We start from the raw sequence: 16605 nt of genomic DNA, 5'->3' as shown, positions 1-16605 counted from the left end.
TCATCACAACGCGCTTTAAGATTCGCGAATACATGAATATGTCCGGTCTGGAGGCCGACGCACAAATATCCTCGGGGATTTTGTATTGTTTTTCACACGTATCCATCATTATAGTCCAATCCGTAGCCGCTTTAAGGATGGAGTAAGGCTTGACATTTGTTTTTATAGTCCTAATGCCCTCTCTCACAAAACCTACTGATCGCTCGTTTGTGGTTATTCCTTTTTGCGCTCTGGCTACCGAAACACTAACCGCTTCACGTATGATTTCCAGAACCCTATCGTGACGACGCGAGTATTGACCGCTATCGAGGAGTACCTTACATCCCACTAACAAGTGCCTAGCAGTTCCAACTGCCTTCCCACAGATATAGCAAGTCTTTTCGGTACCTTTACCCCATCTTACTAAATTACTCTGATCTGGGAGAGTCATCTGGAATGCATTGAGATAGAATTTTAGCAATGCTGGCGACCAATCATGGATTAAGGTGCGCCATTTTAGTGCTAATGGGATGCAAAAATCTCCTATGTCTAACCACTCGTTCTGCATTTCTAAACTTATTGCATGGATCTTATATTTATCATTCTCGTCTTGTCGAATAAAAGACTTCAATATATCCGTATCTTGGACCTTCCTACTTGATCCTAACCCTACTCTGTTACTTTGCGCTCCTATCATAAACTGCTTGTGGAATTGAAGCCTTGACTCTAGCTCTGGGGCATCTTTGTCTTTTGGGAGCGATGTAACGACGTCATCCTGGGATTTCCCCAAGATGTACCTCTTGGAAACTCTCAGGTGTTTATAGAGCTCCGATGGCCTTTTTAGACTCATCCCAAAACTATTGCGATCCCTAAATAAAGCCGATGAATCAGCCGTTAGCGCGAGCCCGAGCCACAACTTCAACATCTTTATGACGCCTGCATCTAACTTTGACAAAAGGGTTTTATTAAAATCATAAACGAGGAAAGGCCAATTTAAACGTGAAGTTAGATAATTATCGTAGATCCAAGCTTTTTTATAAAACACTGAACATTACGTAAAACATGCAGAAGCTCTCATTATAAATTATAAAACCAATTGTCAAGTATTTGGACATTTAAATTACTGTACAGAAACATTATTAACATTAATTTACACTATTATAACAAATATACAGATGGCGCTAGTTTAACCATCATAAGAGTTTCCAATAAATATTAGAATATAAATATCGTTAAGCTTAGAATCATCAAGAATATCACAATTTAAATTATTTTAAATAATTATAACTAAAAATATATATTGACTTAATGAAGTGGTGATTGGATTTAAAACTATTTTGTTACTATAGATAAAATTCGATATTGTCTGAAAAATGAATTGTAAAATTTACCTGTTTGTACGATAGTGAACCGCCAAGTCGAGCAAAAATAAAAAAGCGGCATGGCCGTATTACACTTTTCTCAAATTATTTCGGGACATTTTCGACCTATAAGTACATTTCGCATTAAACTTGACGCCTATATTTCTGGTAAGCAAGAAAAAAGTAGCTCAAGCATTACAACTAGACAAAGTTCTTAGTTTTGTTAAATTTTTTCATTCACTGACTGACCCATCATCCAAACTGTAAGGCGCTTCTAGTTTATATAGAAGCTTCAAAATTTTGAATACAATTTGTGTTTAGTGAATAACTCAGGGAAAAACTAAACTATTTTGAATTTTCTGTCCACTTTGCCCTCGTTATGAATTTAACTTTGAAGTAAGAATAAATAATAGTGCGATGTCAATATTCGTAATTATCAAAGAGCCAGCTAGCAAGCCAGTCATACCAAACTTACACATACATAAAAGACAACCATCACACAAACAAGTAGACTATATTAAATATAGATAGATAGTTTCACTTCCACCCCCTTGTGAAACATCACCTACGCGGTTGTATGTTCTCTTAGTAGGATGTTATGAGTTGGTGTTATGCAACCAATACAGCTTAGCTAGAGGAATTTTTCCCACATTTCTTCTCATACGTTAAACTGAGTTTATTAAAGTTATCATCATACAGTTAATTACAGTTATAATTAAGTTACACGCAAATTGGAAGCATTGAATAAAATTATTAATAAATCTAGCATTTATTAATAATTTTAATAAAAAAATATATGAAACTTAAAATTATACAAACCAACTAGAGCTTGAGATTAATGGGGAGAAAGATCACCTTAGTGATAATAAATAATAATAGTTAATAGTTTTATAATAATAATTAAAATTTTTATATACCCTGACTTTATAACCTTGTATTACAGATGAACATTAATTGAGGAATCATGTTTTGTATGCAATACTGAACGATGATCGTCCACTGCTCTACGAACTTGAAAATAATGCAAATTATTTTATGAATTCAATTCACTTCCATAAAACGAGATTTCAGGAACACGCAAAAGAAACTTATATATGATAGGAACAAAAATATATTCATAAGAATAACAGGAAAAAATTAATAAATAAATAAGCTCTAATAAATGTAAATTGGGTTATGACACACGAACATAGACAAACAAATAAATATCAATAAATATCAATATATATTCAATATATGAAATATTTAAAACACACGTCTGTCCCAATATGTTCATATAGCATAAATTTCACTCTCAATTCATAGTGATACATCACCTTCATAGATTTATGTTTCCCTGGTAGGATGTTATGAGTTCCGTTGGAGCTACGAGACCAGTACAAAAAATTTAACTTTCGAAGCTGGCATTTCTTTTTCTATAAATGATAATGGCACTTAGTTTCGTCCCTCCACTTCGAATCAATTTTGACTAAAATTAACTGAAAAAAAACATATGTCGGTGTAATTCTTATTATTTGAAAAACTAATAATTGAGGGTAGTTGAAATTATCAGGTGTCAGCCGCATAACCACCTGCGTAGCCACTTGTGTAAGTGTAGTCACAACAATGTTGGTCTACAATCAAGAATAAAGTCATTGATGACGTCAGTTATGCTGGCGTCACACTTTTTAAAAACCACGGCCTGGACCCTACTCCGACATACGTGTATTTGAAAAACATTGATTAATTATAATCTAAATCAATTAATATTATATTAATTAATTAAATATTTTATTATTTATTTTCTGATTAGAAAACATGTATATGAATGATTTCATTTTCATCTCGTCTATCAATTGATCATGGTTGCAAAGGAACCAACCAGAACTTCGAAGATTGGTCACGTTTGTTTCATAGTACGGGAACCATGACTTCATAAGTCTGAAGGAGTAGTACAATATTTTTCAAGATTGCTGTGAAAAGTAAAACTTTATTGACCTTACTACAGTTACGTATAAATACATAGTAGGGGCTCACGTTTTTGATAGCGTTGCATACTAGGAGAACAAACTTAAGTATTCTGATTTGTATACAATACTGATACGACCACCCACTGCTCTTAGTTTTCAAGATATGTATGTAAGGCAGACTTTTAAGATTGACAAAATACATTGTTACAAAATGTATGTCTAAGAAAATCTCAGAAGAAAAAAAACTGTTTTTTACATTAGTTTTCAGTAAGCCTGATACAATTGCCCTTTATGCTGTCTGATTTTAGATATCTTAGTTTGATTTAATTTTAAAAACGGGAATTCCTTTCTTCATGATAGCCGACACTAAAATATAGTTTCGCCTTAGTTCGTGCATGCATGTTTGTCACAACGTCTGCACTATTAACCCTTTGAAATGCATATTTGTATGTTTATCGTAGAACCAATTCTCTGGGTTTTCGTAGCATCCCCGTAGCAAATTGTGTAATAGTATTCTGTAGCTTTATGAACATCTGGTACTTCATAATACGCAATAAACGTGACTTGAAACTACGGTTCACAATTTGTTTTTAAATTTTAACTTGTTTTAAAAGGAACGTGCATCATCCAGCAAAAAGTAAATAGGGATAAAGAAAGACAGGTGGTTTTATAAAGATAAAAAACCGAATCTTATTTAGGTGTTAAATATTTTCATACTTTATGTATGATTAAAAAAATTACAAATTAACAAATTTATCAACGTCGGACAAGTTTTGAGTTATATTTGGAAAGAGTAGTTTTTAAGCCGTGAATATTAATTGAGTGAAAGAATTTGGATTGAAGACTCGAAATACAATGCAAAATATAAATGATTAAATAGTTGATTTTATTTTGAAATTATTTTATTACAAAATTTTCTGCTACTGACATCATTAGCTTGTTTGAAATGACTTTCAGAAACCAAAAACCAAAAACGCTTTCAAAACCATATCAAAATTTTACTAGATTAAATTATTTGAATTTTTTTTTTTTCTTTACAGCATGGGGCCAATTACTCAATAAAGTAACTATAGAGTCTATACTAGGAAAAGCATTAAGTCGCTCTCGTGGCGTCACGACGCTGTCATGGCAATCTCGAAGCCAATATTCACGTTTAGTTCATAATAAGACGTGTTTATCAGATCCATTTCGGAGATCTACAAAAATTTGCGAATACAAACTATAGCTAGTATTTTGAGACTGTTTAATATTTAGGATTTTAGTACAATATTTAGTATTACAATATATTATAATATTTATATTTAGTATTATAATATTTATTATTATTTATTTATTACATTTATGTGCAATATGAACTAAAACACCTCCAGACATTCTGTGTTAACTGATACCGCGATGTAGAAACGTGACGTGTTTTACGATTACTTTAACAGACTACCTTTAGTAAGGAGCACCATGTAGTTTTATAAAGGTAAAGTACTATGGTATCAATTGATACGAGGACGCTTCGAAATCTAAGAATTCATAAGAATATGTACTCGTACAACTTCAATGTACACTTCATATCATTAAAATTTACACATTGTCAAACTCCTTAAACCGAAATAAAAGAAATAATAGAATATCCTTGTTCTGTTTATGTTCCGATAGTAAATTCAGTGGGAACTCAGAGTCACCAGACAGAATAACTATTGAAACAAGCTTCTTTCTGCTTTAGTTGAAAGTAATCTGTGTATGTATATTTCAAACAATTCACTTTTTCTACGTATAACCCTTTTGATTTATTTTTATTATTTATCATTCATATACATGTTTTGTTATATATAAAAGTATATTTATAGTTTTTAAAATTTTAAAAATATATATTTTTTCTTTGTTTTATTCGTTTCATAAGAAAAAAAAACTACGAAGAAACAAACTTTATTTCATAAAATGAAGTTCTAGGTATTCATAATCTTAAGGCACAATGCTACGAGAGTGGTACGAGAATACTACGAAAACAAAGAGAACATATATATAAGTATATTCACATATGTATTTTTCCAGTTGTGAAGAAATATAAAATTATGACCACACTGAAACCACCACGCTTGGTACAATTGCCCTTTATGCCATGTGATATCGCTTTTAAGAAGCTTTTCATGCGATTGCTTCAACGTATAAATGAATATAATTTTGTTGAAATAAAACAACCCCTATTCCCGCCACCGATTTCTAATACCACAAGTAATTCGAAACTTATAATAGCTGCAAATTGACAAGACTGCACATCCTTTTAGTTGTCATTTGTTGGATTAAGATCTACTTAGAAAACTTTGTTAAACAATATTATAGTGAAAATATCCTTAAAATTTTTAAAGAATTATTTAGTAAGTCTTTAAAGATTTAAAACGATCATTTTATTTATAGAAAGGAGCCAATGTGAAGTCTCGTGGTAAACAGAATTTTGGAGTTTGTCATTCGGTCTTATTCACCCTTTTTTTGAGTTAATTATACGGGAATACGGGAATTCCTTTTCTTCATGATACTTGAGACAATTTTTTTTTCGCAAGCCCTCATTTAAATGCAATGCCTGTGAGCAGATGATTTTCAAGGAGATAATATTTTCTCATTAATTTATTATTTATTTAATATGGAAGTTGAGACGAAATTTGCCTTCTATTATGAAATAATCAAATATTCCACAGTATTATTTTAAAAAAAGTAAGTAGTTTAAATTTATAAAATAAAGTTACTCACAAAATTTCAAAACGGTTTATTTTACGTTTTAAACCAACTCCCCAGTCACCAAATAAAGAAGTAACTAATTATATAAGGTGGCAACCGGAGGTTCCAGGAAAACTACGAAACTTACTTATATGTATATTATAATAAAAATTACATATTAAAACTTATAACCTATACCTAAAACTACATGATTGCCCCGATGTTAGGATAGCAATCCCATTCCATAGCTTGTTTGGTATCAGGAATCTTCTGGTTCACACGGCTTGGGGTTCGTTCCGCGGAGTCAGCGGCGTTACTTGTTATATGATATCTTATCCATACAACGATGTTGCCCCGGCGATGTTCATTTATTTTATAATATGTAGCGCGTACGTAACAAACTTCACGTAGTTTGTTGTGCAAACGAAACAAGCAAGCAAACAAACAAACAAACAAACAAACAAGCCACAGTCAGTCACGTTTATCTCAGCGGATGGGAAACCAGGAAATCATAAGACACGAGTATTTCGTAGCAAAAGCACACTATAGAACTAACTACACAGTTTTATGTTCTCCTGGTAAGATGTTTCGAGTTAGGTAACAGAACGTAACAGTCACGTTGTTCATAACACTGTCAACCAGGAGAACATAAATTGAGAGGCAATGGTTCAGAAAACTTTCTTTGAATTTTTTGTTTCTTTTTCTCGAAAATTTGAATTTTCTTGTTTGAATTTTTTTTTTTTATGAAATTACTATGCAATGGAGTATTTATTAAGTTTAATGGCAAATACGATGTTAGACTGATACATAGTACAAGTAGAGATAATTGTAAATATTTGTTTTTTTTCTTTTAATTATGACCTCAATCTTCTAGCGGCAGATGGAGGCAGACATTCCATAGCAGTGAGAGTCAGCTGATTGTGACTAGCGTATCGCTGTGAATCACTACATTTTAAAAGCAATAGGATGAAAAATCGATAAAGCCAGTCAGCCCAAGCTCACAGAAACATAATAATGACCGACCCACAAACATAAGTTTAATGTGTAATAAATACATATGAATGAAAAGTTTCACTTTTATCTTCCCGTGAAGCATCATCGGCTTGGTTTTATGTTCTCCTGGTAAGATGTTAGTGAGTTAGTTAGTGAGTTGCGGCGGTGTTATGAAATCAATCAATAAATCAAAATCAGCTTTGTGAAGGAGATCCATCGACTTTTCTTTTCTAGATTGATTAATTATTTTTATTGAGAATCATCTCTGCATTAAACAGACAGTTTGAAAATTACATTGAAATTTTTCTGGATTAATTCTTTTTGTAGAAAGTATGGTCCGATTGGTTATTTTTGTATAAAATTCCTTTCTGATCAAGGTTTACAAAATAAAAAAAAATACCTTGAGAATATAAAAAAATTGCTCGTCGTGAATCGTCTATGAATGTGAATGCAAGATATTATTAGGTACTCACGTTTATTTTAGTAATAAGGGCACTAGTAAAGTCACTAAAGGAAAAGAGTACTACTACGCTTCAAATATTTTGTAGAGATATTATGTATAATATTAATATATAAGTATATATGTATGTAAATGTGTACGTATTTATAATTTATATTTATAATCAGGCTTTTTTAGACAAAGCTGAAAAAATTCTCTCGGTGCTTTGGAATTCTGAGACTCTGAGATGACTCTAAATTAATTTTAAGAATTTATGATCTCTTATCCTTTTTATCTACAAAACTTGAAATCTTTCAAGGTATAAGATAAAGGAGTGCCTCTGTGAGGTCGATCGTCTAAATAACCTACCCTAATCTACAATCATGTAATAAAGTTATGAAATACATATTATATATATGCTTCTTATGTTAGCTTATTAAAGTTTCTTTTGTTTTTTATGTTTTTAAAGAAAAATCATTTTGCTAAAAAAAAAATGCAACACTTAAATTACCCAAAAAAATTAAACAACGGGCAAACATAAGCATGAGATTAAAGCGGAGAAAGGTCACCTTGATAGTTTTATATACCCTGACCTTATAACCTTGTATTACAGATGAACATTAATTCAGGAATCATGTTTTGTATGCAATACTGAACTGAAATGCAAATTATTTTATGAAAGCAAAATTCACTTCCATAATGCAAGATTTCAGGAACACGCAAAAGAAACTTATATATCACAAGAACAAAATTATATTCATAAGAATAACGGGAAAAAAATAATAAATAAATAAGCTCTTATTAATGTAAATTAGGCCATGACACACGAACACACACAAACAAATAAATATCAATATATATTGATATGAAATATTTAAAACACACGTCCGTCCCAATATGTTCATATAGCACAAATTTCACTCTCAATTCATAGTGAAACATCACCTTCATAGATTTATGTTTCCCTGGTACGATGTTATGAGTTGCGGTACGAGACCAATAAAAAAAAATTTACTTTCGAAGCGGGCATTTCTTTTTCTATAAATGATAAGGCACTAAGTTCGTACAGCCACTTTCGTCTCTCTACTTCGAAATATACACTTAATCAATTTTGACTAAAATTTACTGAAAAAAAAAACATATATAACGGCGTAGTTCTTATTATTCAAAAAACTAATAATTGTGGGTAGTTGAAATAATCAGGTGTTAGCCGCATAACCACCTGCGTAGCCACCTGTGTAAGTGTAGTCACAACAATGTTGGTATACAATTAAGAATAAAGTCATTGATGACGTCAGTTATGCTGGCGTCACTCTTTTTAAAAACCACGGCCTGGACCGTACTTCGACATATATGTATTTTCTGATTAGAAAATATGTATATGATTTCATTTTCATCTCGTCTGTCAATTGATCATGGTTGCTTGCTACAAAGGAATCACCAGAACTTCGAAAATTGGTCACGTTTGTTTCATAGTGCGGGAACCAGGACTTCATAAGTCTGAAGGAGTTGTACAATATGTTTCATGATTGCTGTGAAAAGTAAAACTTTATTGACCTGACTATAGTTACGTATAAATACATAATATGGGACTCACGTTTTTGATAACGTTGCATACTAGGAGAACAGACTTAAGTATTCTGATTTGTATACAATACTGATACGACTACCCACTGCTCATAGTTTTCAAGATATGTATGTAAGGCAGAATTTTAAGATTGACAAAATATATTGTTACAAAATGTATGTCTAAGAAAATCTCAGAAGAAAAAAAATTGTTTTTTACATTAGTTTTCAGTAAGCCTGATACAATTGCCCTTTATGCTCTCTGATTTTAGATATCTTAGTTTGATTTAATTTTGAAAACGGGAATTCCTTTCTTCATGATAGCCGACACTAAAATATAGTTTCGCCTTAGTTCGTGCATGCATGTTTGTCACAACGTCTGCACTATTAACCCTTTGAAATGCATATTTGTATGTTTATCGTAGAACCAATTCTCTGGGTTTTCGTAGCATCCCCGTAGCAAATTGTGTAATAGTATTCTGTAGCTTTATGAACACCTGGTACTTCATAATCCTACTACTATTATAAAGGCGAAAGTTTGTAAGTATGGATGTATGGATATTTGTTACTCTTTCACATAAAAACTACTGAATGGATTTGAATGAAACTTTACCACAATATAGCTTATACATCAGAATAACACATAGGCTACAATTTTTGAGGTTTTTAATGTGAGGTCGTAAAAAAAACCACATTTTTTGCGCTTACATTGCAAACGCTGACTGAATCCTACAAGATAGATCAAAACAATTTACTACAGTATTGTACAATTTAAAAAGGTCTATGTATGGTATATGTTTATCTCTTAGGAATAACCCACAATAACCATTTTTTATCCTTTACTTTGTACGAGAAATAATGGCTTATTTACGAAGCGATTTTAAGCAATACAGTATTAATCCTTATCCAATTAAGTATCTTAAATACATTGTGCATTTAATAAAGATCAATATGGCTTTTTACAGCATGTAAATTAAATAAATATTTTCGAAGATATCACAGATTTAAAATGCAGAGTCATAGCAATTTCGGCGATAAATACCGTTTCGGTGATAAATACCGGCAGCGGCGCCAGGCGAACGGGGCGTGGGGGGAGCGGGGTAGGTGCGGTGGGGAAGAAGTGGCTCATCGCTGAGTGCGCGACCCGAACGCGGGCAGACGCGTGAGGGCAGACGTCGTTGACGGTTGTGTCCGTTTTGCGAATTTTCAAGGCACTAGCGATTTGATAAAAACGTATGGTCGCCTACTTTAAGTAATATAGGCCTAAGATTAGTTATTGCCAGGTTTCTTTTTGGTTAGGAGTTACACGTACAAAAAGATACTTCATTTTTACGAATTACTTCATTGATGATTCAATTACTATATAGATAGGTTACTTACAGTTAATTATAACAAATTATATAAATAGGTTAATTATATAACGAATTACTTCATTGATAATTCAATTACTATATAGATAGGTTACTTACAGTTAATTATAACAAATTATATAAATAGGTTAATTATAACGAATTACTTCATTGATAATTGAATTACTATATAGATAGGTTAATTAATTAGGCAAGGATTGCATTAAAGTACAATCATAACAATAACTACCGTACTGTATTTTTTGGAAGTATAGAAACAACACGTACTTAAGAATTATGCCGCGAAAGCGTAAGTCTAATCTTTCCCAAAGCTCTAATAAAGCTCGAACTATGAAAGTAGCTAGACTTAACGAGACGTTTCCACAAGCCGAACTGCGAAGGCTTAAACAAGCAGAGCGTGAGGCAGCTCAAAGAGCTGCTGAGACACCAGAGCAGTCCCAAGATAGACGTCGACAGCATGCTGAGTATCTAGCATCTCAACGGGCTGCAGAGACACCCGAACAGTCTCAAGCTCGACGTCAACAGAACGCTGAATATCTGGCATCTCAACGGGCTTCTGAGACACCCGAACAGTCCCAGGATCGACGTCGACAGCATGCTGAGTATCTAGCATCTCAACGGGCTGCGGAGACACCCGAACAGTCTCAAGCTCGACGTCAACAGAACGCTGAATATCTGGCATCTCAACGGGCTTCTGAGACACCCGAACAGTCTCAAGCTCGGCGTCTTCAGCAAGCGACTTACATAGGGTCCCAAAGAGCTACTGAAACTGTTGAAGCTGCTGAAGCTTGCAGATGCGCTGTTGCTGAAAGGGCACAACAGCGACGATTAATATTTACAAGAAACGCGTGGGGAGTATTTGATAAAGCTGCATTTGAGTACGATGAAACTCTTGATTACGAAAGCCACAAGCTTATAAAAATAGAAGCGATGAATAAAGAATGCAGATTTTGCGGTGCTCTTAAATGGAAAGAGGAAGCTGCAGGCATGTGTTGTTCGGGAGGAAAAGTAGTTCTTCCTTCAATAGACGAGCGTGTTGAACCTCTTAAAGAACTTTTTTCAAATGAAACAGATGAGTCTCGCCGTTTTTTAAAAAACATAAGAAAATACAATACATGCTTCCATATGACATCTTTTGGAGCTGATAACATTGTGTCGATGCCAGGATTTTGCCCGACTTTTACAATCCAAGGGCAAATATACCACACAATTGGCTCTTTGCTTCCTGCTGCTAATACGCAACCAAAATTTTTGCAAGTTTATTTCATGGGTGATGAGGAAGCACAAGTTGATAGGCGTTCTGAGTACGTACCAGGTGTGGAAAGAAACACAGTTCAAAAAATACAAAAAGTTCTACATGATCACAACGTTTTAGTGCATGAATTTAAAATGGCTAAAGATAGAGTGACTAGCGATAATTACAAGGTCGTGATACACCCAGATCGTGTACCACGTGGTGAACACGAAAGACGATTCAATGCCCCGACCACAAACGAAATAGCTGCCGTAGTAGTTAGTACTGAACAAACTGCGTCTCGGGACATTGTTATTCAGGCGCACGATGGCCGGCTTACTAGAGTTCCGGACACTCATAGATTTTATGATGCTCTCGAGTACCCGATAATTTTTTGGAAAGGACAAGAGGGGTACAGTTTTGATATTCCTCAGACAAACCCAGTTACAAAACAGCCTATACCGAACAAAAAAGTGTCGTGCAAAGACTTTTATGCATATCATATGATGGTACGTCGCAACAATTTTAATTTATTGCTTCGATGTAGGCTTCTCTTGCTTCAGTTTTTGGTGGACATGTATGTCAAAGTGGAGAGTGAGCGCTTAAGGTTTATTGCTTTAAACCAAACAAAACTGCGAGCAGAAAACTATATACATTTACAAGACGCGGTCAGGAATGATGCGGATTTAGATCCAAACAATTTGGGTCAATTGGTAATACTCCCATCGTCATTTGTAAATAGCCCGAGATATCTTCATGAGTACACGCAGGATGCGTTCACATACGTGCGTAACTACGGGAGGCCTGATCTGTTTATTACAATGACATGTAATCCCGCTTGGCCAGAAATTACTAAAGAGCTCATTCCAGGTCAAAATGCAACAGACAGACATGACTTAACAGCCAGGTTATTTAAAATAAAAGTACAAAAATTGGTTGCTCTACTTACAAAAGGTAAAATATTTGGAGATATGAAGTGTTTCATGTACTCGATCGAGTGGCAAAAAAGAGGTCTGCCTCACGTGCACTTACTGCTGTGGTTGACGGAAAAATTACGCCCCAACCAAATTGATGAAGTCATAAGTGCGGAGATACCAAATCCAGAAAGTGATCGAAAACTCTACGATACTGTAACCAAAAATATGATTCACGGTCCCTGTGGTGCACTAAATCCGTCATCACCATGCATGAAAGAAGGAAAATGCACCAAAAAGTATCCAAGGGCGCTTTTGAAAGATACTCAAACTAACGACAAAGGCTATCCTTTGTACAGGCGTAGAACACCAGGAGATGGCGGCCGTACGATAACTCTAAAAACCCGAGGTGGAACACAGGAAGTATTGGTTGACAATAGCTGGATTGTCCCATATTCTCCTCTTCTGTCTAAAATTTATAACTGTCACATAAATGTAGAGTTCTGCAATACGGTACAGGCGATAAAATATATTTGTAAATATATAAACAAAGGCAGCGACCAGGCTATTTTTAACATTCGACAGCAAGGGAATGTTAATATTGACCCGAGAGATGAGGTGCAAACGTATCGAGCCGGTAGATATGTTAGTAGTAACGAAGCAGCGTGGCGGATCTTGGGTCTGCCTCTGCATGAAAGACACCCAACAGTCACTCACCTTGCGGTTCATCTGCCTAATGGTCAGCGGATTTACTTCACTGAAAACAATTTTAGAGAGAGAATGGCCGCACCACCTAAGACGACACTAACTGCATTTTTCCTGCTTTGCCAAAATGACGCATTTGCAAAAACATTACTTTATGTTGACGTACCCCGCTACTATACATGGAACGTGTCGTCGAAAGAATGGAAACGTCGTTTACAAGGCACACCTGTCGACGGCTGGCCAGGTGTGAAGGCAGGAGATGCTCTTGGGCGCATTTACACAGTGCATGTTAGTAACTTCGAATGTTACTGTTTGCGAATGCTGCTGAATGTAGTACAGGGCCCCACTAGCTTTTTGGATCTAAAAACAGTTGACGGCCAAGAACTTCAAACTTTTCGACAAGCGTGTGAGAAGTTGGGGTTGTTGGAAGATGACAACCACTGGGATGCCACAATGGAAGAGGCAGTGCTGTGTCGCTCTCCTTCGCAAATAAGAGAACTATTTGCAATATTGATATGCACTTGCGGTTTATCCAATCCTCTTCAACTATGGGATAAGTATAAATCTGCATTATCGGAGGATATCTTGCAAAGATTTGAAAGGATGGATCAAGTCAACAATGATCTATGTTTCAATGAAGCACTGAGACATATAGAGGACAAAATAATAACGATTTCCGGTAAGAAATTGTCTGACTTCGGTATGCCTACACCAGAGCGTCGAGGAGAGTTGTCGACCGATTTGATCAAAGAGCTAAGCTACGATATTGCTTTATTAGACGCTCAGGTCAGCGAAACTGAACCACGCCTGCTACCCGAACAAAAAAACATTTATAACAAAATATTACAACGAGTTGAGCTTGACAAAGGCGGCCTTTTCTTTCTTGACGCCCCGGGCGGTACAGGTAAAACATTTTTGCTTAATTTGCTTCTAGCAAAAATTCGTAAGGACCGTAAAGTTGCATTAGCGGTGGCTTCCTCTGGGATCGCTGCAACATTGCTGAGCGGTGGACGAACGGCACATTCGGTTTTTAAATTACCTCTTAATCTGGCGAGCGAAGAAACCCCAACGTGCAACATCAGTAAGAGCAGTGCCCGTGGCGCCCTCTTGCAACAATGTATGCTGATCGTGTGGGACGAGTGCACTATGTCACACAAACGCGCCATTGAGGCGCTTGATCGCTGTCTACAAGATATTCACAGCAATCGAAAGTTGATGGGTGGTGTGGTAGTGTTATTGGCAGGGGATTTTAGACAGACTTTACCTATTATCGAGAGAGGCACTGCAGCAGATGAAATTAACGCATGTCTAAAAGCCTCATATCTGTGGTCTAAAGTTGAAAAGCTTTATCTTACCACTAACATGCGAGTCCAGTTATTCAGCGATGTCGAATCAGGAGCATATGCTCAAAAACTGCTAGAAATTGGTGAAGGCCACCTAAACACCGACCAAGTAGGTATGGTTCTTTTCACACAGCAATTTTGTCATGCTGTGGAGACAGAAAACGAACTTATTGAACAAGTTTTTCCGAATCTGCAACAAAATATTCTTGACGAAAATTGGTTGTGTGAAAGAACCATATTGGCACCAAAAAATCAGATTGTTGCGAAAATAAATAAAAAAATCTTGGCCGAAATAAACAGCGAAACATCAGTGTATAATTCCATTGACACAGTTATGTCATCCGATGACACTACAAGTTATCCCGTAGAGTTCCTAAACTCTTTAGAGTTGTCCGGGGTGCCATCACACAAGTTGGAATTAAAGGTAGGTGTACCCGTTTTGTTAATGCGTAACCTGGGTGCGCCAAGATTATGCAACGGTACTCGGTTGCGAGTTACCGAATTAGGAAGGCATATAGTGAAGGCTACAATTTTAACTGGAGAAGCCAAGGGAGACAATGTTCTTATACCGCGCATCCCAATCATACCCAACAACTTGCCATTCAATTTTAAACGCCTGCAGTTCCCATTAAAAGTCGCATTTTCAATGACGATCAACAAATCGCAGGGTCAAACCTTGAAGGTAGCAGGCCTACATTTGGGCACGCCATGTTTTTCTCACGGTCAGCTCTATGTGGCTTGCTCACGTGTTTCCAAAACGAAGAATCTGCATGTTTATGCTGAAGGAAAAAGATCGTTAAATGTAGTTTATAGGAGCATACTGCAGTAGCTACCTATAGGCCTATGATTAGGGCTCTGCAGTGCTTAGTTACCGTATTTCTTACTTATTACTAGACTAGACGGGACGAACCTGAAGTCCACGCGAACGAAGTCGCGGGCAAAAGCTAGTACGCAATAAACGTGACTTGAAACTACGGTTCACAATTTGTTTTTAAATTTAAACTTATTTTTTAAAGGAACGTGCATTATCCAGTAAAAAGTAAATAAAAGTAAAGATAGACAGGTAGTTTTATAAAGTAAAGGCAGAAATAAAAAACCATCTCTTATTTACTCATTAAATATTTCATACTTCATGTATGATTAAAAAATAAAAAATAAAAAATTAAATAATTAAAAACAAAATAAAAAAACAAAAAATTAAATCCATACTATATACTATATACTATTATACTATATACTATTTTACTATATACTAATATTTTATCATTATTATTATTGCTGTTATTATTATTATTATTATTATTATATTATAAATGCGATAGTAACTCTGTCTGTGTGTCTGTTACGCTTTCACGCCTAAACCAGTGAACCGATTTTGATGAAATTTGGTATTTATGGCAAAAAATGGGGGAATGGGTAAAAAGAGGGGATGACTGTTCGTATGGAAAATCGTCATTTTTGAAGATATAACAGTGAAACTTTGTATTTAGACACTTTATTAGGAATGAAAGAACATAGGCTACTTTTTATTGCGAAAATTGGGGTAAAAACAGGTGATGAATGTTCGTATGGAAAATTGTCATTTTTAGAAATATAACAGTGAAACTATGTATTTAGACACCGCTTGTGTCGCTCTTAGTCTATCCCCTCACCCCAGATCCGTCCGGTATGGTAGTACCTGCCGGTAAAGCCCTGGGGATCACTGGAGCACTCAAGCCCCCCACCACCACAAGTTGACAGCCCCCGGGGGATCGTCGAATTAACCTACCCTAATCTACAATCATGTAATAAAGTGATGAAATACACATGTATTTCATCACTTAATATTTTTCAACCCGACTCCAAAAAAAAAAAAGATATAAATTTAATAAAACTCATCTGTCCCATATCGGTTTTTTTTCAATCTATAGTGTAAAATCACCCGCAAAGATCTATGTTCTCCTGGTAAGGTGATATGAGTAGCGTTGGAGCTACGAGAAATAAAAAAAATCTTTTTAACTTGCAAAGCTGGGAAATAACGATATTATTTTTAGACAAATGCCTTTA

The 16605-nt window shown here is 35.1% G+C and overlaps 1 protein-coding gene across 1 annotated transcript; it reads left to right on the top strand.

Annotated features, from left to right (window-relative positions):
* Positions 1 to 10693: 10693 nt before the first annotated feature.
* LOC133320598 (uncharacterized) lies at positions 10694 to 16296 on the top strand. Its single transcript, XM_061529249.1, has 2 exons — positions 10694 to 15241; positions 16177 to 16296. The coding sequence occupies exons 1-2, from the start codon at positions 10694 to 10696 to the stop codon at positions 16294 to 16296; spliced, it is 4668 nt and encodes a 1555-aa protein (XP_061385233.1).
* The last annotated feature ends 309 nt before the right edge of the window (positions 16297 to 16605 follow it).

Source organism: Danaus plexippus, unplaced genomic scaffold (genome assembly GCF_018135715.1).
Source record: "Danaus plexippus unplaced genomic scaffold, MEX_DaPlex mxdp_38, whole genome shotgun sequence".
In the NCBI taxonomy this organism is placed as follows: domain Eukaryota; kingdom Metazoa; phylum Arthropoda; class Insecta; order Lepidoptera; family Nymphalidae; genus Danaus; species Danaus plexippus.
Note: the sequence above shows the minus strand (reverse complement) of the source record. Positions and strands in the feature narration are given on the sequence as shown.

What these genes read in the sequence shown, in the direction of transcription:
- LOC133320598 (XM_061529249.1), top strand. Translation starts at nt 10,694, where the DNA reads ATGAAAGTAGCTAGACTTAACGAGACGTTTCCACAAGCCGAACTGCGA. An exon ending in CGCAGGGTCAAACCTTGAAG is followed by an intron (nt 15,242 to 16,176) that starts GTAGCAGGCCTA and finishes CTATGTATTTAG; the next exon opens with ACACCGCTTGTGTCGCTCTT.